This window comes from Microtus oregoni, unplaced genomic scaffold (genome assembly GCF_018167655.1).
Source record: "Microtus oregoni isolate MIOR12 unplaced genomic scaffold, Mior012 000007F_ref0000211, whole genome shotgun sequence".
Lineage (NCBI taxonomy): Eukaryota > Metazoa > Chordata > Mammalia > Rodentia > Cricetidae > Microtus > Microtus oregoni.
Window position 1 is genome coordinate 22,716,075 of NW_024543066.1, and position 23,063 is coordinate 22,739,137.

At 39.6% G+C, this 23,063-nt stretch overlaps 1 protein-coding gene across 2 annotated transcripts in view; it reads left to right on the forward strand.

Moving 5' to 3' along the window:
• The window catches only part of Uggt1 (UDP-glucose glycoprotein glucosyltransferase 1), a 117,863-nt gene that overhangs the window by 13,163 nt on the left and 81,637 nt on the right, over positions 1 to 23,063 (forward strand). For both annotated transcript variants that reach the window (XM_041655245.1, XM_041655246.1), the window contains exons 4-10: positions 1,602 to 1,732; positions 10,957 to 11,069; positions 13,716 to 13,890; positions 17,125 to 17,221; positions 18,813 to 18,891; positions 20,073 to 20,173; positions 22,115 to 22,214. In XM_041655245.1, coding sequence (XP_041511179.1) covers positions 1,602 to 1,732; positions 10,957 to 11,069; positions 13,716 to 13,890; positions 17,125 to 17,221; positions 18,813 to 18,891; positions 20,073 to 20,173; positions 22,115 to 22,214 — 796 coding nt within the window. The remainder of the gene's footprint in view (positions 1 to 1,601; positions 1,733 to 10,956; positions 11,070 to 13,715; positions 13,891 to 17,124; positions 17,222 to 18,812; positions 18,892 to 20,072; positions 20,174 to 22,114; positions 22,215 to 23,063) is intronic.

Below are 23,063 nucleotides of genomic sequence, written 5' to 3' on the forward strand. Positions count from 1 at the left end.
AAAACTTCAAGTCTTAACATTTAAAATGAAATTTCAATAAAAATGATGCATATTCTTGGTTAATGTTACAGGGATGTGAATTCTTAGAAGTGATTATAAAAACATGCTAAATAATATTCATAGGTCTGCCATCTAAAGATTGACATTATTAATTTCTGGGACCATTTGAGGTATTTCTTTCTGTTTTTTTCCATGTAAGATAATGCTAATGTGATATGGAACCTTTTATATTCTGCTTTTAAAAATGTAAATATTGGGACTAGGGAAATAACTCAGTGGATAAAGCACTTAATGTGCAAGCAGGAGGATCAGCGTCAGATCCCAGAACCATACACAAGCTAAGCAGATGTGCTAGTCACCTGTCCTCTTAGCACTCAGGAGGCAGAGAAAGGGTGTACCTGAACCAAGCTGGCTGGTAGGTTAGCTGCAGTCGGCAAGCTCTGGGCTCAGTGAAAAAGATCAAGGAAGACGTTTGGTATAAATTTTGAGACTGCATATATATGTAGGCATGTTCATGTCCATTTGACACAAGTGTCTTCATACACATATATCTGTATACACCACACTCACACATGCCAAAGTTAATACTTTTTCTATTGAAGATTTTATTTTTTGAATAACTCCTGTAACTCATACTGTAGTCAAAGTTAAATAAAAATAAAAAGTTGGATACTCATTCTTTTCTCTGTTTCTTGTATTTTCTGCTTGCTTTTTTTTTTTTTTTTGGTTTTGATTTTTGGTTTTTCGAGACAGGGTTTCTCTGTGGTTTTGGAGCCTGTCCTGGAACTAGCTCTTGTAGACCAGGCTGGTCTCGAACTCACAGAGATCCGCCTGCCTCTGCCTCCCAAGTGCTGGGATTAAAGGTTCTGCTTGCTTTTAAAAGCCACTTAACATTTATTCTGGAGTGATTGTTTTGTTTTGTTTTTTGACAGTACACACACATATCACAGTCTGGCAAAAATGACTGCTTGCTATGTAACAAGTTTTGTACATTTGCTCTTCCTTTACTAGAGGGTTTATGATGGTAGCACACAGATGTCTTTTCCTTCTAAATAATTTTGCCTAGCTAGCTTTTTTGTTTAAATACTTATCATCAAATTTTATGATACTATCAATGTCCTTTAATATTTTGTTGCATTCCTTAGTGCTTTACTTAGTTATTTTAGTTGAGAGCACATCTAGTATCAGAGTACAATGACAGAAGCCATTGCCTCTGTCTGTGGGTGCCCAGAGTCAGTGAATAAGTACTTTAGTAAATGATGTGGTAGACAGATATTCTTGGACCTCAGCAGCGATGTAACTGGTCTCTAGAAGCGTAGTGTAAAGATGAAGTCTACTTTACTGAGTGAATGATTTCATAGCTGAATTCCTCAAGGAGCAAGCCATCCAAAGAGTAGGAAAGTAGCTGTCTAGGCAAGCAGAGTGGTTTAGAGGAAGGAGAGAAGTGTCCATTTGTATTGTGGACCTCTGGTGATTTTAGTCACTCGACAGAGTTCAGGTGGGAACAGCTTATCATCTGTGTTTGTCTTGTGCTTTGTGAACTGTCTTGTTTGGTTATTTACAGTCGTGCAATTGTTCTGGTTAATGTGCTTTTTTGACAGACACTGATCATTCCTATTACAATGCGATACTGGAAGCCGCGTTTCAATTTCTGTCACCTTTGCAGCAGAATTTGTTGAAATTTTGTCTCTCTCTTCGTTCCTACTCAGCCTCAATTCAAGCCGTCCAGCAGGTAACAAGACATCATTGTATCTAGAAAACAGCATTTTATAGGGGGCGTGATATGGTGATTCAGTTGATTGTAGTTCTCTTGGGATTGATAGATAGTTATCACTTTCTTTGCCTGATATTTTCTGGGATTTCTGGTTTACTTTTAAATAATGAACAAAGCTGATGTTTTTAAATCATTAGTCTTTAAATCACAGATATTTGCCTCTGTCCCTGGTTTGGGGATAGAACACAGGGCCTTGGGCATGCTGGGCAAATAAATAAATTCTACTACTGAGCCACATCTCTTTACTAATCACAGTGTATTCATTTTTATTTTTCTTGCATTGGGGGGTTGGACTTGGATATGAAAATTTTAAGAAATGATTTACACTGGTTTTCATGTTAGAAATGAAAAGAATATTGTCATAGGTAAGTGACAGCCAGATGCTCTTATCCTTCGCAGTGTGGAAGAGGTAAGTTTGCTAAACCAGTGAACCTGAATCTGATCACAACCTTCGGATCTAAAAACAGGAGACAAGAGGCAGGGAACATTGAGGGATTATAGTCTAAAACATCTAGGATTAGAGAAATATTTTAGTAAAGTGATCTGGGATCTTCTGTGGATAAAATAAAAACTAAAAGAGAATGAAGAACATAGCTTCAGAATGTCACTGCAGGAATCATATCTGCATTTTGAAAGGGGAGCATAAGAGAAAATCAGATGTGTTTATAGCAACTAGATATTTGTATGAAAGAAATGTTAATTGGAAAACCATCCTGTATTATAAAACAAAACAGATACAGAAAAGCACTTACAACAGACAAATCATACAACGGGTTACTGGCAAGTGAGCACCTTAGTGACTTTCACCCACGCTAAGAAGTGATTTTCACTTGCTACCTTGAAGTCTTCCATGTGCTGTCTCAGTCATAGCCACCTTTTGTCCCCCAAAAGAAGCCATGCTGCCACTTTTGTCAGAATCAGCTCCCGAAGTTTTGTTTTTCACTTGTTTTATTCCCTAAGAATGCATCTGTACCCAATAGAGTTTAATTTTGTCCTGTGTTAGAAAATTTTAAAACTTTGGGAGAGGTTCTCTTGATTGTTTTTGTTGTTGTTTGGTTTGTATTTTGAAACTGTTATTCTTTGTAGCATGGGCTACCTTTGAATTCTCCATCTTCTCAAGTGTCGGGATTGTAGGTGTGTATTGCTGTGCCTAGCTCTTCTTTTTCCTTTTCTGTTGTATCCCGTGGGCTGCATCGTACTTTTCCTGCACTCAGTTTTGTTGACCACATATTTATGGTGCAGTTTAGCTTACTCCTCTGTCTGCTGTTCTCTATAATCAGGAACTGCGTCTAGAGAGGCTCAATCAAAATTCCATTTCCTTCTTTAGTCAAGTCTATAGCAATGCTGTAGTCACTCGTTAGGGGACTCAAGTGTCTGTTTGCTTTCCTTTTCCTCTTTTCCTCCTTTCCTTAGACCTTCCTTCCCTTCTTCTTTTCTTCCTTCCCCTCTGTTTCTTTCCAATTCTTAAAATTTTATGTACTTTTTTCATATAATTCATCATATTCTTTCCACTTTCCCTGCTCCTCCCAGATCCCCCAAGTTCCCTGCCCACCCAGCTTCATCTTCTCTCTTTCAAAAGCAAACAACAAATGAAAACAACTGGAAAAACTCTAACCTGCCCACTGTACAAAAACTAGAAAATCAAAACAAACTATAAAAAAAGAAATCAGTTATGACAAAGTATCAAAACAAAGCAAAAAGCCAACCAAAAACCCATGGAGTTTGTTTTGTGTTGGCCAACTACTCCTGGGCATGAGGGCTACTCTGAGTATGGAAGTATACCCAGTTATACTGCACTGGAGAAATATGATTTTCCTTTCCTAGCAGGTATCAGTTGCAAATAGATTCTTGGTTAGGCTGGAACTTTGTGTTCACTTCCCCTTCTCAGTACTGGGATTTTGTGTAGTTGGAACCTGTGCAGGTCTTGTGTGTGTTGTTCAGTCTCTGAGTTCAGATGCTTATCAGTCTGGAAGACCCTGTTTCCTTGGTGTTATCCACCACCTCTGCCTCTTCTGCATGGATCCTTGAGCCTTGAGGGGAGGGGTTTGATAAAGACACCCCGTTTAGAGTTGAGTGCTCGGAAGCCTCTCATTCTGCACGTTATCCACTTGTGGATCTCGTTGTTACCTACTGCAAGAAGCAGCTTCTGGTGAGGACTGAGTGGGCGATGCTCTGCTCTAGGGTTATAGCATTTGTCATGAGAAGTAATTTTATCGCTATGTTCCTTTAGTAGAATAATAGTAATTAAAAAAACCTTAAGGCATGAGTATATTGAAACTCTTTGCAAAATCCTTGTGACCTCTACCATAAAGAGGTTTAGAGGACGGTGGTCTTGGTTGTACAGACCGTGCAGAGTACCAAACTAAAGTACATGTGACATCTCCCATAAGGGTGGGCTCTATTGACTGAGAAACTGAAAGACCCCCAGTGAGGGGAGACTCTCACTCAAGTCTCAGGATAACACGACCCCCCCAGTAACTCATTGGGGGACAGTCCTTGCTGCAATCACATGAGATTTATTGACAGGTACCAGTGCACTATGGCTGCACTATGGCCGAGACTCATAACCCATGCAGGGGAGGAGTTTGACCCCCGAGGAACTGGGATAAGGGTTTTTTTTTGTTGTTGTTTTTTTATGCATACAATAATAACCAGACCTCATTACAGATGGTTGTGAGCCACCATGTGGTTGAACTCAGGACCTTTGGAAGAGCAGGCAATGCACTTAACCACTGAGCCATCTCTCCAGCCCCATGGATAAGGGGTTTTTAAGGGAAGAAACCACAGCCCAGTAATCCAAAGGGTAGAGAGGGCATCATAGAAAATTCCAAAAATACCAATGATAATCACAAGGGGGCAACTCCATGTTTCTCAAGATTATTGTCAAGATTACAATCTAACTTTATCTTCAGCTAGTTCCTGAAACTGAACAGATTCGATTCTTCCCTCCCTGCTTAGATTTTTGGCTCTATTTTTTCCTGCTTGGGGGGGGGGCGGTCTGGATTTATCCAGGTCTTTCACCACCATGCCTTTACTCTGCTGTATGGGTTCCAACCCTCTGAAACCATAAGCCTAATTAAACACTTTTTTAAATAAATTACCTTGGTTGTGGTGTTTTGTTATAGAAATGCAAAACTAACTAATACACTGGCCTTGAACTTGGTTGGCTGTGGAGCTGCAACTGAGCTTGACCTCTCTCTGCCTGCCTCCTCTTCTCTAGTGGATTTACCTGTGTGCTCCGTCATGCTTGCACTTCAGAGCTTTTTTGTATGGTGAAGCTGGAACTCTATACAGAACTCTACAGAATGTTAATTCTCTTTATTTCCCCCTTTCCCTTACTACTCTTAGCAACCAGAATTCTGCTTTTTACCTCTGTGACTATACCCATTGTAGGTACCTCTCATTTGAGTGCAGTCTTACAATGTTTGCCCTTTCCTGTTTGTTTTATGAAGGACAATTATTAATATTGATCCAGGTGTAGCATGTACTAGGTTCTCACTTTTATGTTTTGCTAATATTCCATTGTATGTGTATATCACGTTCTGGTATTCATTCTTTCCTTAGCTGACATTTGGGTTGCTTCTACCTTTTGGCTTGTATCAGTAGCCCAGCTGTAGAGAACTGGCATCTGTATGTCTGGTTGAGTTTCTGTTTCAGTTCTTTTGCCTTTGTATGTAAGTGTGATTCATGAATCATATGATAATTCTGTGTTTAACCTTTTATTGTTGGGGATTGAACCCAGAACTTTGCACATGCTAAGCAGATTCTCTGGTTGAACTACATTTCTAGGCCCTGTATTCAATATCTTAGTGACGCATTGAGCTGTTTTATATAGTGACTGCCCCATTTTTACTTCTCACTCATAATGTACAAGAGTCCTAATTTCTCTATATCTTCAACAGTTTCTTATTTTTATATTGCACACTGATGGGTGATTTGTGTCATCACATTTTGATTCTTCTATTTCTTTCCCTTTTTTCTTTGTTTTCTTTTTTCTTTTGAAACATAGGTTCAGTTATGTAGCCAAACCATCTTGGAACTCTAGATGCCCTGCCTCAGCCACTCAAGTTATGGTATGACAGGCGTCCACCACCATATCTGGTTTCTAGTCTTTGTTGTTGTGGTTGTCTGTGTTTTCTGTTGTCAAACACAAGAAATCATTGCAAAATATGATGGATTTGCATTTTTTCCTTTAGTATATTAATTATAACCCATTTTCTTTCTCTTTTTCTTTTTTTGGTAAGGGAAATGGAACTGAAGTTGTGGTTCATTCTAGGAAGATGCTATAGCACTGAGATGTATCCCCAGCTTTTTAAATTTTTATTTCGAGACAGGGTTTTACTGAGTTGCTTAGGCTAGTCTTATACTCAGTATGTTGCCCAGGTTGGCCTTGAACTTGTTATCCTCTGCCCACAACCACTCAAAAAAAAAAAAAAAACCAACAAACTGGGATTATAGGTCTGGCTAATGGGTTGCATTAAGAAAAAAGAAATTTTAAAGATGCGTGTTGTAATGTGCATGTGTGTGCAAGTGGCTGTGGAATCTAGCAAAAGGTATCATATGTCCTTGAATTGGAGTTAAGTGGCTGTGGAATCTAGCAAAAGGTATCATATGTCCTTGAATTGGAGTTAGCGGCAGTTGTGAGCCACTTGGTATGGATGCTGGGATCCAAACCTGGGTCTTCTGCAAGAGCAGTAAGTTCTCTTAGCCAGTGAACCATCTTTCCAACTCATAGATTGCTTTTTTTGTTTGTTTGCTTGAGTCAGGTGTTTTTTTTTTGTTTGTTTGTTTGTTTGTTTTATGTGTAGACCAGGCTGGCCTTGAACTCAAGAGATCCATTTACCTCTGCCTCCTAAGTGCTGAGATTAAAGACATGCACCACCACCGCCAGGCTATAGATTGCATTTTTTATCTTTACCCTGGCTGTATATTTATGACGTGTTTTATTGAGTGGAGCAATACACTTTGCTGTTTATCTCTTGAAGAGGTGAGGCTATTTTGATATAAATAGAGTTAAAGACAAACTTTACTTCTTCAGTTTCACTAGTCACACTAGTTCAGAAGCCACATGTGGCATGTGACTGCAAATTTGGGCTGATGCAAATGTTATCTGTGCCTAAAATAATGTCTCCTTTATATGGAGCTGGCATATACAGATGCTGTTTCTGGTCCTTTGTATTTCTTTTAATAATTACTTAGCTTAGTATGGTCTTTGAAATAGAGACGTTTTGCTCCTGTATGTGTGAGTGGGTATGTTTCTGAGGTAGATGTCGGGAGTCTTCCTTAAATCACACTTCCTGAACTTGGAGCTGGCCATTTTGGTTCATCGGACTGGCTACTTGTTCTGGGGCTCTCCTGTCTCCCCGCTCCCACACGGGGCTCACTGTGTCCACATGCTGTTTAGGTGGGTTCTGGGCGTCTGAGCCCTAGCCCTCAGGCTTCACTCACTGAGCCAGCACTCAGCCCTGTAGAGATTTATATCCATTTTGATGTGTGATGAATTAGCTCCCTCTTCTCGGAGGAAGTACACTAGTATGTTACTGAGATTTTCTTCTTGTTCTTTTGTATCTAAAAACAAAATTACTTTTATTTTAAAATAATGTGTATGTGCCTGTCTGTGTATAAGTGTGCTGGGAGCCATCCTCAGAGCCTCTGCAAGAGTGCTTTTAGCCCAGAGCCATCTCTCTAGCTCCCTCTTCCTGCACTTTTTTAAAAAAATATAATTTATTTTTATTTTATTCGTATTGGTACTTTGTCTGCATGTATGTCTGTGTAAGGTCAGATCTTGGAGTTACAAACAGTTAGTTGTGAGCTGCCATGTGGGTGCTGGGAATCGAACCTGGGCCCTCTGTAAGAGAAAGTGCTCTTAACCTCTGAGACATCTCTCCAACCACAGTTTCATACATTTATAGTGAATTTTGTAGCGTGAATTCTAATTGGTCTTAATAATAAAACCTGGAGTCAGATGTTGGGGTGAAAGCTGAAAGATCAGAGACCACAGCAGACAGCCACCAGTTCTCAGCCTGAATGCAGTATCCTGACTCTGTGAGTCCTTAGACTGAATACTTTGAGCTTTGAGCTCCTATCTCTTTCCGCCTTACATTCCTCTCCACCCAGCCATATCCCTTTCTGCCTCTACCTCCCCAGTGTTAGGATTAAAGGCACGGCACTTTCAAATTCTGGGATTAAAAGGTGTGAGTCACCACTGCCTGGCTCTGTCTCTCTTTTAGACTGGATCAATCTTATGCAGCCTAGGCTACCCTGAACTCACAGAGATCCATCTGCTTCTGATGTGTGCCACAACTGCCTGGCCACTATGACTAACTAGTGGGTTAGCCCTACACTCTGATCCTCAGACAAGCAGTATTTGTTAGATCACAAACAAAACATCACCACAGAATCTATTTATTTATTTATTTTAAACCTCCATTCCCCCCCTTTTTTTATCTTCCTTCTCTATGTGTAACACTCCTCAACACATTTCCCTGCTAATTCCATATATTCTTTTTGCGTGTGGCCCGCTGAGTTTAGAGTTTCTTCCCAGAGCATAGGCAGGAGGTTCTTTACTGGAGCAGAGCAACTTCATGGTAGTTACATCATTAAAGAAAATGTCACCCCCTCTGCCAGCAACCTTTAACTGCCAATAGTCCTGGGAGTAGGGGGTTGGGGAGGCTCTTCCTCTGTCCATGATGCAGTGTGAAGGACCTGATCTTGTATAGACTATGCAGGTAACCACAGCCGCTGTATGTTCAGAAGATGTCTTTTCCCTGCATATCTCCCCGTGCTATGTAGTATTCTTTGGTCTTTGGAGGAAATGATAGTTGCTGTTCCATTTGGGGCTGATCCTCTGACATCACTTGTTCTTGGCACTTTGGCCAGATATGATTTCTTTCTTTTTCTTTTTTTTTTTAATTATTTATTTAATTATTTATTCATTTATTATATATACAGTGTTCTGTCTGCATGTGCACCTGCAGGCCAGACGAGGGCACCAGATCTCATTACAGATGGTTGTGAGCCACCATGTGGTTGCTGGGAATTGAACTCATGACCTCTGGAAGAGCAGCCGGTGCTCTTAACCACTGAGCCATCTCTCCAGCCCTTCAGATATGATTTCATAACTGTGAAAACTGCTGTTTCACTGGAGTTAGAAGCATCTCCAGAGAAGGCCACACCACTACTCTGTGGGTATAAACATGAACAAGTATTCAGAAAGCCGTCTGATGACACAATCAAAGGTAGTAGTAGTGGGTTGTTTCCTAGGATTTCCTCCTACCCCCCTCCCATATGCTCTTGATCAGGTTTACCTTAGCCTATGGAGCAGGTCTCAGAGCCAGGCAATCAAAAAGTGGTTGGCTACTCATGATATCCATGCTGTCAGCAGGCACATCTTGCCTTGCAGGTCATTATTGTAGCCCCAAAATTTTACATCTAAGTAAGACTGTTGATAACATTTTCTTGTTGACAGTCTGAATAGTATATTCCAGCAGTATGAAGGCTAACCTGTAGGGAGAAAGCTTCTAGCTTAGCTCCAGTTTGATTGTGTATGTCTGGTGATCAAACTATGTAGTACCTCTAGAAATAGGATTTTTTTTTAAAGATAATTTTAAATTATGTACCTGGTACACATGAATGTAGGTTTCCATGGTGGCCAGAGTTGTCAAATTGCCCTGGAGCTGGAGTTACAGGTGATTGTGAGCTGTTTGGTGTAGATGCTAGAAATTAAATTTTGTTCCTCTGCAAGAACAGTATGAATTCTTAGCTACTGAGCCATCTCTCCAGCCCCAGCAATAATAGAATGGTGCTATCAAGATTGGGTGGGGCTGGGGCTGGAGAGATGGCTCAGTGGTTAAGAACATTGCCTGTTCTTCCAAAGGTCCTGAGTTCAATTCCCGGCCACCACATGGTGGCTCACAACCATCTGTAATGAGGTCTGGTGCCCTCTTCTGGCCTGCAGACATATACACAGACAGAATATTGTATACATAATAAATAAATAAATAAATAAATAAATATTTAAAAAAAAGATTGGGTGGGGCCAAGAACAATGGTAATAGTCCATATTGTTTGGAGGGAAGGGCTCTTCTCTGGTCAGTAACTCATAGGGAGATAGCCCACACCTAGCACTGGAATTTTTGTTTAATAACTCAAGACTTCCAGTAGAAGCACTATCCATCCATGAAGGGCTACTCCATTCTGACTCTTTTAAAAAATTATAGTTTATAAATAAGCTTGTATGTTCGTAGGTTTCAGTATGGCTTATATATTTCCTTAGTTTTGATTACCCCTTTCTTCTTTCACCCTATTTTCCCTATTTTCTTACCCACTCACCAGCATAGACCTTTCTATTCCCAGTATTTCAACACCTCCCCTTCATCTCTGGTTTGTTATACTGTCTCACCTCCCTTCTCTTGGCCCCTTTCTATCTTCCTGGCATTTCTCAGCACTCAGTGTCAAGCACAACTCTCTTTTAACAATTGACATCTAAAATTTTTATTGCATTTTTGTTTATTTAGTGTGTATATGCATATGCCATGGTATACTGTGGTGTCAGAGGACAGCAGTAATCGTCTTCTTCCACTGTGTAGTTGTCCACCATGGAGATCCTTGAGCTGAAGAGATGACTTAGCAAAATGCCTTTACATCTGGGCATGGCAGTATACACTTGTAACCCCAAGGTTTGCAGTGGAGGAACAAATAGGGAGATCCCTGAAGTTCACCATCTGTTTATCCTAGCTGCATTGGTGAGCTTCAGGTTCAATTAAAGAACTTGTCTCAAGAAATAACCTTGAAGAGTAATCTAGAAAAGACTCTCCATGTTAACATCTGACCCCAACATGCGTGTGTACATGTATGTCTTTGCACTCACAAAGCCTCCTGCCATTTTGAGCTAAGGGTTTTTGAAGGTACACCCTAAATTCCTAGATATCTTTTGATAATCATCTGATGTAATTTATTTTGTGGATTTATAATACTTATACTGACCTGGACTGATAGGAGGAATTGAATATTATAACTAGCCAGAGTTCTGGCTTGGGTTGTTCGTGGCCCACAGTGGATGTTAGCAGATGGTAGTTTTTGCTTTTATTGATGGTGGATTATCATTTAGTGACATGTTCATTAAAACATAGATTTCTACCTGATCTTTTGAGTAGAAATATATATTTTGTCTTCCTTGACAGATAGCAGGTGATGAGCCTCCCCCGGAAGGATGTAAGTCATTCTTTTCAGTGCATGGGAAGCAGACCTGTGATTTTGATGCTCTGGATACCCTTCTACTAACTGCACCCGACAGGTAGATTTTATTTCTTCATTTCAATGTGGTTCATGTTCCAAGCCTTTTCTTTTATGTGTACCCTCTGAGTTGAGTTGAGTTTTGCTAGTTTTCTTCCTTGTTTGTTTTAGATAGAGCCTCAGTATATAGTACTACCTGACCTAGAACTTGAAATATAGACCAGGCTGGCCTCAAAACTCACAAAGATTGGCCTTCCTTTCCTCTGGGGTGCTGGGATTAAAGGCCTATGTCCTCACTCCTGGCTGATTTTTGTCTGTCTGTCTGTCTGTTTGTTTGTTTGTTGAGAAAAGGTATTGATTTATAGCCCAGTCTGGTTTTGAACTCACAAACTTCCTACCTTGGCCTCCCAAGTGTTAGGGTTATAAACATGACATATACCTGGTTCCTCTGATTTTCTTACCTAATCTATATATATATATATATATATATATATATTAGGATATGGCTACTAGCTAGAGACTGAGCATGAACATCAGCTCCATTACTTAAAATAGTTCTGTAAAGTGAGGCACATTACTTTGTATTCTCTTGTTTCAAAATTAGAAGTATTTGACACTCCTGTTTCTTGGGTGAAACATAATTGGTGACTTTGTAGTTTCTTCAAAACTTTGGTTTGTTTTAGCAATAATGCAGACCTGTGTAAAGAGTGGTGCCTCTTCTTCTGAGAGGTTGGAACTGTTTTTAGTAGTATTCTGGTAGACTTTTTTTTTATGGTTTTAAATTTGTACAAGTATGTAGGCTTATTTGTGTTGCGGCATCTTTCTTTTTTTTTTTTATATTTATTTATTTATTTATTTTAGAGATTTATTTATTTAGTATACAATATTCTGTCTGTGTGTATGCCTGCAGGCCAGAAGAGGGCCCCAGACCTCATTACAGATGGTTGTGAGCCACCATGTGGTTGCTGGGAATTGAACTCAGGACCTTTGGAAGAGCAGGCAATGCTCTTAACCGCTGAGCCATCTCTCCAGCCCTTGCGGCATCTTTCTATATGCACATCTAGTGCATGTGGGTACACTTCAGTATTTTTAGCATCTTCATATTGTCCTATGAAAAATATCTTACTGCTGGTTTTAAAAGTTATTTCCAATTTTTGGAACTTTTCTACTATAAAGAACATATTTTTTTTTATATGTGTTTGCCTTCAGTTGAATAATTATACTAGGGATTGGTAGGTGTGTTGGTTACTTTTTGTTGTAATACATACCACGATGAAAGGCAACTTAATGAAGCATTTATTTTAGCATAGGATTTCTGTCTTACTTTACTTTTTATTGCTGTGATAAAACACTGTGACCAAAAGCATTTTTGGGAAGGAAAGGTTTATTTAGCTTAAAATTTTATCATCAGGGGAAAGCAAGGCAGGGGGATCAGGAACTGGGACATAAACCATGCAAGAACGTTGTATACTAGATTGCTCAGCCTGCTTTCTTTTATAACTCAGACCGTCTACCCAAGGGTGGCACTGCTCATAGGAGGCTGGGCCCTCCTCCATCAATCATTAATGGAAAAAATGCTCTATAGACTTGCCTACAGACCAGTCTGATGGGGCATTTCTCAGTCGAGGTTCCCCTTTTTCAAATAACTCTAGCTTATGTCAAGTTGACAACAACAACAACAACAACAACAACAACTAAGCAGCACAATCTCAGGAGGCTAAGATGTTCATCATGATAGGATGACAAGCACGGTGGCAGGAACAGGAGCCGAGGGATTACATCTCATTCACACACAGGGAGCAGAGAAAAGAACTGGAGTGTGTCAAGACTGTAACTTTAAAGCCTATCCTCAGTGGTGGTGTCCTTTGTGTTCCAAACTCTCATAACTTCCCTTCAAACAGTACCAGCTGGGCCAAGTATTCAAATACATGAGCCTGTAAGAAACATTTTCCACTCAAACTGCCACAGTAGAGCAAAACTTTTAATGTCCTGATGTGGTGGGTTTGGCTTTTTTGTTTGTATTTTGCAAAGCTTAAAAAATTAAGAGGAGCCGGGCAGTGGTGGTGCACGCCTTTAATCCCAGCACTCGGGAGGCAGAGGCAGGCGGATCTCTGTGAGTTCGAGGCCAGTCTGGTCTACAAGAGCTAGTTCCAGGACAGGAACCAAAAGCTACTGAGAAACCTTGTCTCGAAAATCAAAAAAAAAAAAAAAAAAAGAGGAAAACTGAAAAGTTGAACTCATTAGTAGGAAGTTCACACTAGCAAAGATGGCAGAGAAGGGAGACTTGCTGTAGCTTACAAGTTACACTCAAAGTCATTTCTGCTGCTCATCTTATTTGCCCTTATGATTTCAGGTAAAATTACAGTCAGTACTCCATGGGAGGAAAGTGTCCTGTAGCTTTAGTTCTGTGAGATTTGATATGCATCCTGGCTCACCTTCCCTTCTTAGGAATCAATAATAACATTCAACCCAAGTCAGTATTTCATAGTTAGTATTCTTTTGATATACTTTTATTTTTCATGGTACTGAATGAATAAAATTCATACTTGACAGTATTTAAAGTGCAGATTGATCAAGACTGTGATACCCTTTATATTAAGATATTTCAAATCTTTGCTAAGTTTTTAAAGTTGTGGTCAAAAGTGTCCTGGTTTTTGTTTAAAAATTTTTTAATTGAAAATTTGAAGCTTTCAATGTTTATTTCCAGACCTAAACCTTTGTTGTTCAAAGGAGATCACAGATTCCCCTCATCGAATTCTGAAAGTCCTGTGGTGATTTTCTACTCTGAGATTGGCCATGAAGAATTTTATAATATTCACCACCAACTTATATCAAAAAGCAACGAAGGCAAAATTAATTATGTATTCAGACATTATATATCTGTAAGTATTGACTTATTTTACAAATTTTTTGAATATTAATTTCTTTAAAATGACCATAGAACATGAGTTGATATTTTTCCCCCTTTAAAAAAATAATTCCGTTTGAACTACTTTTTTATTAGCTCTCTCTCTCTCTCTCTGCACTCTCGCCCATCTTTCTCTCTCCCCTTCTGTGCCTCAGTCCTTCTCCCCTTCCTTCCCTTCCTCTCTAGTTTTTTGTTTGTTTGTTTGTTTGAAATAGGGTCTCACTCTGTGGCTCTGACTAGTCTAGAAACTCACTATTTAGACCAGGCTGGCCTCAAACTCACAGAGATCCACCTGTCTCTGCCTCCCAAGTGCTGAGATAAAGGTGTGTGCTACCACATGACACTTTTTAAATTAATTTTTTTTTACTTTCTCTTTTTAGGAATATGTTTATACAGTGTGTATACTTGTGTATGTGTATATGTGTGTTCACTAGTGTGTTTGAGAGCATCATGTGCATGTGGAGGTCTGAAGTTGATGTCGAATAACCGAATAACTGTTTGCTTTGTTGAACTCAGTTTCCTCCATTCACTGAGTCTATCATTTGAACTGATTGGATTAGCCAGTCAGCTTTGCTCCCGGGGTTTCCTTGGTTTTGCTTTCTGTAGATTAGAATTGCAGACAGGCTGTCACACCAGTCTGGGTGCTAGGGATCTGAACTTTGGTCTCATGCTTGGGTGGTGAGGGTTTTACCTGCTAAGTCATTTCCCTCATTAGAGCTTGTATTTGCATATAGACAGTGTGTTGCCTGTCTTTCTGAAAAAAATGTCAAACAGTTAAAAAGTGGTATACTGGTTTGCATTTTATTTTAAAATGGACTGCATAGAACTAGGTATGAAGGCTCATGTCTGTATTCTCAGCACCTGGAAGGCTAAAGCAGTATTGCTGTGAATCAAGGTCATCCTGAGCCTATCATTAAACATTTTAAATATGAAAGTCTTTAAAGCTCGTCTATCATAGTTCAGTAAATGAAAATTTGACCGAGTAGAGTCAGATGTATTTATCAACCCAGTGTTTTTTGTCCTTTGATGTTTTTGAGATCAGTGTAATATAGTCTAGGCTGATGTAGAACAATTCCTGATTCCTCTGTTAGAATTAAAGGTGTGTGCTACCGCACCCGGTCAAAGTCCAGTTTTGACTACTCCCCATTCCTGTTTCCTGGCCCTGTTGTGGGTATTAAGGATTAAAATAGCTAAAGGGCCAGGGTCAGTCAGCCTGGTAATGAGTGGAAGAAATGTTTTTTCTCTATCGAAGATAGTTAGCCTGCCAAGACCCCACATTCCCCAAGCGTCCTCCTTCCCCTTTTACTTTATGTTGTGAAGAAGAGGCTCCTACAAGGAGAAGAGACTCAGCTGTGTTAGGGATCACAGACAAGGCCATCTTGGCCCTTCATGGTCTTTAGCCATGGTTTGGGTTCTGGCACATCCTTTTTTACAAAAAAAGTAAAAAATAAAAAAGACCTTTGCTTTATTCCTGTGTATCTTTATGTGATACTGATATTGTTATTTTCCCACAGTGAGGATGTGGCATTTGGTAAGCTCAACCTCCTCACCTAAAGCATTTATTTTATTTACTTTTTGTTTTATGTGTATGAGTGTTTTGTCTAGCTGTATGTCTGCGCACCACTTTCATATCTGCTGCCTGTGGAGGCCAGAACATGGTATCAGAGCCCCTGGAATTACACATAATTGTAGATGCTATGTGGGTGCTGAGAATTGAACACAGGTCCCCTGGAAGACCATCAGCCCCTGATCATGACACAGATTTATTATTAATTATCAAAGCCTGGCCTATAACTTAGACTTGTCCCACTAGCTCTTATAATTTCAATTAACCCATTTAAATTAACCTATGTTGTGCCTCGTGCTTTTTACCTCTCTTCCATCTTGTACCTCCTATTTCTTCTCTGTGTTTTCTGGCATCTTCCTTGCACCTAGATTCATCTCCCCTCTCTGGCCTGACGTCCTGCCTAATCTCTTCCTGCCTAGCTATTGGTATTCAGCTCTTTATTAAATAAATCAGAAGGTGCCTTGGCAAAGACACACCTTCACAGTGTACAAAAGGATTATTCCACAACAGCCAGTGCTTTTTAACTGCTGAGCCATCTCTCCAGCCCCCACCAGGAACATTCAGATACAGTAAAGAAACACACACACATAATGTCTCAACATGGTTCTCGTTGTTGTATAGCTTTTGGAATGGATTTTTTTTTTAACTCTCTGAGAACTTCATTTATGTAAACAATGTATTTTGATCATAACCTCCATCTACTTCTCCAGCTCCCACCAAACACCTCCCTCCTATCCTTATGTCTTCCTCCTCCTTTTTGTTTTGTTTTTGTTTAAATAACCCACTAAGTCCAGTTAGTGTTCGCCACAGCCTGGGTTCAGGACCTGAGATGGGGAAGGGCTGTTGGCCTGAAGGAGTCTGACCATCAGATGAGTTTAACACAAGTGACTGGCTCTGAATATTTATACATCGAAAACAAGCATGTTTTTTCCATACAAGCAAACAAGTTTTCCCTATCCTCCAGTGTTAACCTCTGGCAAAAACAAATATGTCAAATATGTTTTTTCCCCTAACTTTTACATTAAAATATTTTTACACCAAAAACAACACTTATCATTTTCTTAGTTTAGCCAAATATCAAGCCAGGTACATTCTGTCTTTACAAAACTAATAGGCGATTGACATAGGCAAACATTTTCAAGAACAATAATCTTGTTCAAATTCTAGATTGATTTTATTCATAAATAGAATGAATGTTTTCATGATAGGCAAGTACTTCTATTACTGTTGATTTTTTACTGAACTCTCTGAATACATAGTTAATAACTATATATTGATTTATAATTTTTTTTAGTTTTTTTATTATAATACAGTTACATCATTCCCTCTCTTTTTTTCCCCAATCCCTTCATATGTACCCCACCTTGGTTTCATTCAAATCTACAAATGTATATAAGCACTCATATGCACATCTACAACCTGCTCAGTTCACGTAATGTCATTTGTACATGTATATTTCAAGGCTGGCCCTTTGGTATTAGATAACCAATTGGTGGGCTCTTCCATGAAGTCTCACCAGTGTGGCTACTTAAACATGACCTAAGCAGGTCATGCCACCAATAGGCATGCTAGCAAGGAAGGGGGCTGCTGTGTCTCATAATGAGCCAGGTGGTGATGGTGGAATTCTTGCTCTGTTTGCAGAATCCCAAGAAGGAGCCTGTTTACCTTTCCGGCTATGGTGTGGAATTGGCAATTAAGAGCACGGAGTACAAGGCCAAGGATGATACTCAGGTGAAAGGTGAATTTGTAAAATAAGACCAATGTGTTCTCTTGTCTTTAAATATGAATTAATGGGGAATTGCCTCCCCTTTTGAAAAAGAATAGGTTTAGGAGTGTGACGAGCCCATGTTTGCATCTTGATTCTGTTACATCTGAGTGGATGACCTTCAGCAGATTTTCTAGGTCCTAATTTTTGTGCTCTGTAATATATAGGCAATATAGCTTGTTTTTCAAGTATTCTGGAGAAGTAAGAAATATAATTCATTAATTTGGGCTGGAATTGTGCCTGCTTACAATCTTAGCGCCAAAGCAGGGGGATTATAGTTCAAGCCCTGCCTTGCCTGTGTAGCAAGTCCCTGACCCCAAACAATAAAAACAAGGATAAACAAAAAATAAAAAGCTCAAAAGTTTAGTGGAGTTTTTCTTTTGTATAAAATGATTTAGTAAACAGTATCAATGCTGTTGATGTTATATGCATCACAAATAGACGTTAATGTGTGATTCCAATATGGAAATTTGAATATTGTGGGCTTAATGGATAATTTTATGTTTTTATTATACCTTTTTCTTGGAACAGTTTACTCTGAGTTCTTCCTATATAATATTTTGTAGTTTTGAATTAAGTTTTTCTTTTCTTATTTACCCCACCCCCCTAGACAAGGTTTCTCTGTAGCTTTGGAGCCCATCCTGGACCTTGCTTTGTAAACCAGGCTGGCCTCCATCTCACAGAGATCCTGCCTATGCTTCCCAAGCGCTGTGACTAAAGGTGTGCACCATCACACCCAACCCTGAATTAAGTTTTTCAACCATGTTTTACCTGCTGATTTTTTTCTTTGAACTTCACCTTGATTATATCCTTTGCAGCATGTGGTATGAACTAGAGTCTTGTGTATATTACACAGGGACTCTACCACTGAGCTCCAGCCACAGTTCTTTTTAATGTTTTGTTCGCTTCTTATTGAGGCAGGTTTTCACTAAGTTATCCAAGCACAATAAATTAATTATTCAGGCAAGTCTTGAACGTGGTCCTCCAACTTCAGCCTTCCGAATTATGGTGTGTGCCAATTATATTTGCTAAGCTCATTTTAAACATTAAAAATGATTGATTTTAATAGTAGAACAAATGGAAAATGACTATATTTAGGATTTTCTAACTTTAAATTCTTCATAATTTAACTGTGAAAAATCTTTTGTAATATTTAAATCTATTTTGAAATTTTTATTGTAAAATTTTCTAAAGCGAGAAAACACATCCTTATTTTGTACAGGAACAGAAGAAATATTAAAACACTGTTGGCTTAAAAGCCTACAGCGAATTGTTAATTGAAGCATTTGACATTTCTTTTTAACATTCAGACTTTGTGAAGCTAACATTTTATTTCTTTTTTTTTTTTTTTTGGTTTTTTGGTTTTTCGAGACAGGGTTTCTCTGTGGTTTTGGAGCCTGTCCTGGAACTAGCTCTTGTAGACCAGGCTGGTCTCGAACTCACAGAGATCCGCCTGCCTCTGCCTCCCGAGTGCTGGGATTAAAGGCGTGCGCCACCACCGCCCGGCTCTAACATTTTATTTCTATGCCAAGCCACTAGACATGTCTTTACTGTGTCCTTATAGGAACTGAGGTGAATACCACAGTCATTGGTGAGAACGATCCTATTGATGAAGTTCAGGGGTTTCTTTTTGGAAAATTAAGGTATGTTAATTCTTGTTGGCAGATGCCTCCTTGCATTCCTGCTGTCTTTCTCATTACTATCTGAATTGTGGCTCTTTATATATGTGGTTTACAGTAGAGAAAACCCATTTCATTTATAGTAAAGTTGGTTATTTGAATTAGAGTGACCAGGGTTATTTTCTAATGCTAAGAGAAACCTTAGACTTTAAAAACACACAGCAGAAATAGATTCTGTCAGCGAACAGGAAATGCTCTGCAGTTACTGATTTTTTTTTGTGGAGGGTCTCACTGTGTAGCCCTGGTTGGCCTGGAGTTCTATATGTAGACTATGCTACTCTCAATCACACAGAGATCCGCCTGCCTCTGCCTACTGGGGGCAGATCAAAGGCATGTGCAGTCATGCCTTGCAGAAGATGACTTTAATATTGAAATTTGTTTCATAGTTTCACAGTTTTGTGAAAACATAATTTACAGCAGAAAATTATTCTTAACTGTGGTGACTTGATAAATTTTTCAGAACCTTGAATTCTGTTGTGTTTGGGGATTTCAGCTAGGACATCTGTGGTGGGCTGCCTTTAAAAGCAAGATAAAAACAGATGACATTATGTAACATATGCTTCAGCTATGACATTTGGTTGAATGAAATAGTCTAACCAGGTTCCAGTTTAGGCAGTAGTGGCTTCATTTCCAGTTAATTGCTTTGCTGGGTTGGTTCGTTGCCTGTGTACACTTGTCTGTTGTCACTTTGGATTATGGTCGTAGTCAGGTACCACTTTTATTTGATCAAGATTTCCAGAATCTTTCCATGCACTTTTAGACATTTTAATTGCATTGATTTATTTTGTGTATTATGGGGACAGTGCATGGGTCCCATGTGTGCTATAGACCTGGTTCTCTGATTCCACCCTCTGAGTCCTGGGTTGATGGCAGCCTTTGCAGGCTGAGCCATCTCACTGCTCCTTCTTTGTCGATCTTTGGGTGATGCTGTGATTTTATGTATTCACAGCACAGAAAGGTTCCTGTAGAATACACAGTGTTAACTTACCCTTAGAGGGCAGCTGTTGTGCCTTAAAAACTTTTGTCCAAATTGAAGAAATTTTCTTAGGTTTGGGAGGGGAAAATCATGAAGATTAAAATTGGAGTCCTTTGTTCAGTGTACTCTGAGAGAAAACAATGGAAATAACTGATTGTGCTTCTGCCAGAGAACTACACCCCTCTTTGGAAGAACAATTGAAAGAATTCCGAAAGTATCTTGTGGAGAGCACCAATGAGATGGCGCCCTTGAAAGTTTGGCAGCTGCAAGGTAATGGAAACTCAGAGCTCACTGTCAGTATATTTTGTGTTATTAAAAATTGCAGAACTTGCTCCAGGGATATAGCTCCGATGGTCAAGTGTTTGTCTAGCATGCACAGAACCCTGGGTTGATGCCTGGCACCACGCTAACCAGAATTTGTACTGTACCTGTAAACCCAGTTCCTATGTCTGAGGCAAGATGATTGTCATGAGTTCCAGGCCAACTTGTGCTATAGAATGAAACCTTGTCTGGGAGGGGAGACTTGCGGAGTTTGAATGAAATTTACAAGATTCTGAGAGTACCACAGATTGTATTTTTTTAATAATTTATTTTTATTTTATGTGCATTGGTGTTTTGCCTACATATATGTTTGTGTGAAGGTATCAGATCCCCTGGACCCAGAGATATAAACAGTTGTGAGCTGCCATGTGGTTGCTGGGAAGTGAACCTGGGTCCTCTGGAAGAGCAGCCTGTGCTCTTAACCTCTGAGTCATCTCTTCAGCCCCCAAATTGTAATTTTTTATATATACATACATACATACATACATACACACACAACAAATATATAACTGCATTGTTTGTTTCTTTCTTTTGGGGGGGGGGTTGGTTTTGCCTTGGAACTAGCTCTTGTAGACCAGTCTGGCCTCTAACTCACATAGATCTGCCCTTTTCTGGATCCTGAGTGCTGGGATTAAAGGCATATGCTACCACCGCCCAGCTATTTTCTTTATGCATACATTTTAAAAACCTAAGTGTCAGTTTTTAATTTTAGGTTTGTACTTTTTTTTTTTTTAAGTAATGCTGATGGTTTGATCTTGGGCCTTATTGGACATGCACTCCACCACTGAGCTATAACCTTAGTCTTCCAATGCATTTTAAAATTCATTTATTAACATTGTGTATATGTAGACTAGTGTGCCGTAGTGCCCATGTGGTGGTTAGAGGACAACTCTGTGGAATTTGGTTTCCTCACCTTTATTTGGGTTCTGAGAAATTGAATTCAACTAATCCTGCTTGCATTGTAGGCAGCAAGCACCTTTACTCACTGAGCCATCTAGTTGGTCTCCTATATTTATTTGTATGCATTTCTTAAACTGTATCTCTAGGCACATAAGAGTGGAATATATGTGCACTTTTCTGTTCTAAAGAATGTTCCAAACTATTCTTAAGATATTTTTCCCAAGGTAATTTGCTAAATAAATATCCTGTATTTTGTGACATATTGTAAATCTAGAAGGCACCAGGATTTGGGCTAAAGTTTGCTTCTGCTAAATGCGTTAGCATGCGCCCAAGGATTTTATGGATGTAGATTATGAATAGCTTAGTAAAAACTCCAGGGGTCCATGAAGTGAGTGAGATCTGAACTAAATCATAGGCACTCTCTGGAATGGTTGCATTCTAAGGCATTCTTCACTGTCAGGGAATTGTGGGTAGTATTGGGGTTTTGTTCTACTGTCTTTACTTTAGAGTCATGTTGAAATAAGAGCGGCGGGGCTGCGTTCCCAACACCCCGGCCGCCTGCTTGGCTAGCTTATGCCCGCAATAACAACACACAAACTGTATTCATTTAATCACTGCTTGGGCCATTTCTATCTAGCCTCTTCTAGGCTAATTCTCACATATTAATTTAGCCCATTTCTAATCATCTGTGTAGCGCCCCTAGGTGCGCTTACCGGGAAGATTCTAGCCTATGTCCATCCTGGGTCGGAGCTTCATCGTGTGCGTCTGCCTGGGAGCTGGGAGCATGGCGTCTCTCTGAGGCGTCTGCTCCCGAGAGGAGAGCTGTAGAGTCTGAGCTCACTTCCTCTTCCTCCCAGCGTTCTGTTCTGTTTACTCCTCCCACCTATCTTCTAACCAATGAGGGCCAAGCAGTTTCTTTTTATTTAACCACTGACCTTCCTCTATCAGAGTCATATGTTCTAACCTGATATCTGCCTGGCATTGTTGCAGATCTCAGTTTCCAGACTGCTGCCCGCATCCTGGCTGCTCCTGTGGAGTTAGCTTTGGTGGTGATGAAGGATATTAGTCAGAATTTTCCTACAAAAGCCAGGTAACATCTACTAAGGTTTTGGAACATCCCTCTCCTTAACATTCCCAATGACTTAGACTTAGATGTTTACATAGAATATGATGTAACTAAAAGGTACAAATGCTTTGAAACATTTTAATTTTTTACCCATTTATAACTCCTGTTGTGACTAGTGTCTTCTTTCTAAGAAGGTAACAAGACCATTGGTTGTGTGCTTGAAGAGAGAGAGATCTGGATGTTGTTGACATTGCCCCACTTATGCCAGATCAGCTAATCCAGAGTCTGGCCCAAACTGCCAGTTTTGAATCCTGATGAAGAAGGGCTTTGCCTGGGGTTCCGTGCTAGAACTCTTGTCTCACATGTATAAGGCCCCGGGTTTTATTCTCAGTACTGCCAAAAAAGAAGAAGAAGAGGGGGATGTGGATGATCAGGTTCCTTCTGTGGAAACTGAGGCTCAGAGAGACTGACCCTTCATAGTAACAATATTCTGAATTTTCTTACATACTGTTTATTCTGTATAAATGCAAGGCAAAATTATTTAAGAGACAAATTCTTAGGAACTTTTAACAAAAGCCATTCCTAATCTTTGTCTCCAATTACTAAAAACACTGGTTTAGTTCTGGGCTGAGAGTTTTATAAGTAAGTTCACTTTTCACTGTGTAGTGTGCCTGTATAAGATTTCTTTTCTTTTTTTTTTTTTTTTTGATTTTTCGAGATAGGGTTTCTCCGTAGCTTTTTGGTTCCTGTCCTGGCACTAGCTCTTCTAGACCAGGCTGGCCTCAAACTCACAGAGATCCGCCTGCCTCTGCCTCCCGAGTGCTGGGATTAAAGGCATGCGCCACCACCGCCCGGCTGTATAAGTTTTCTTAA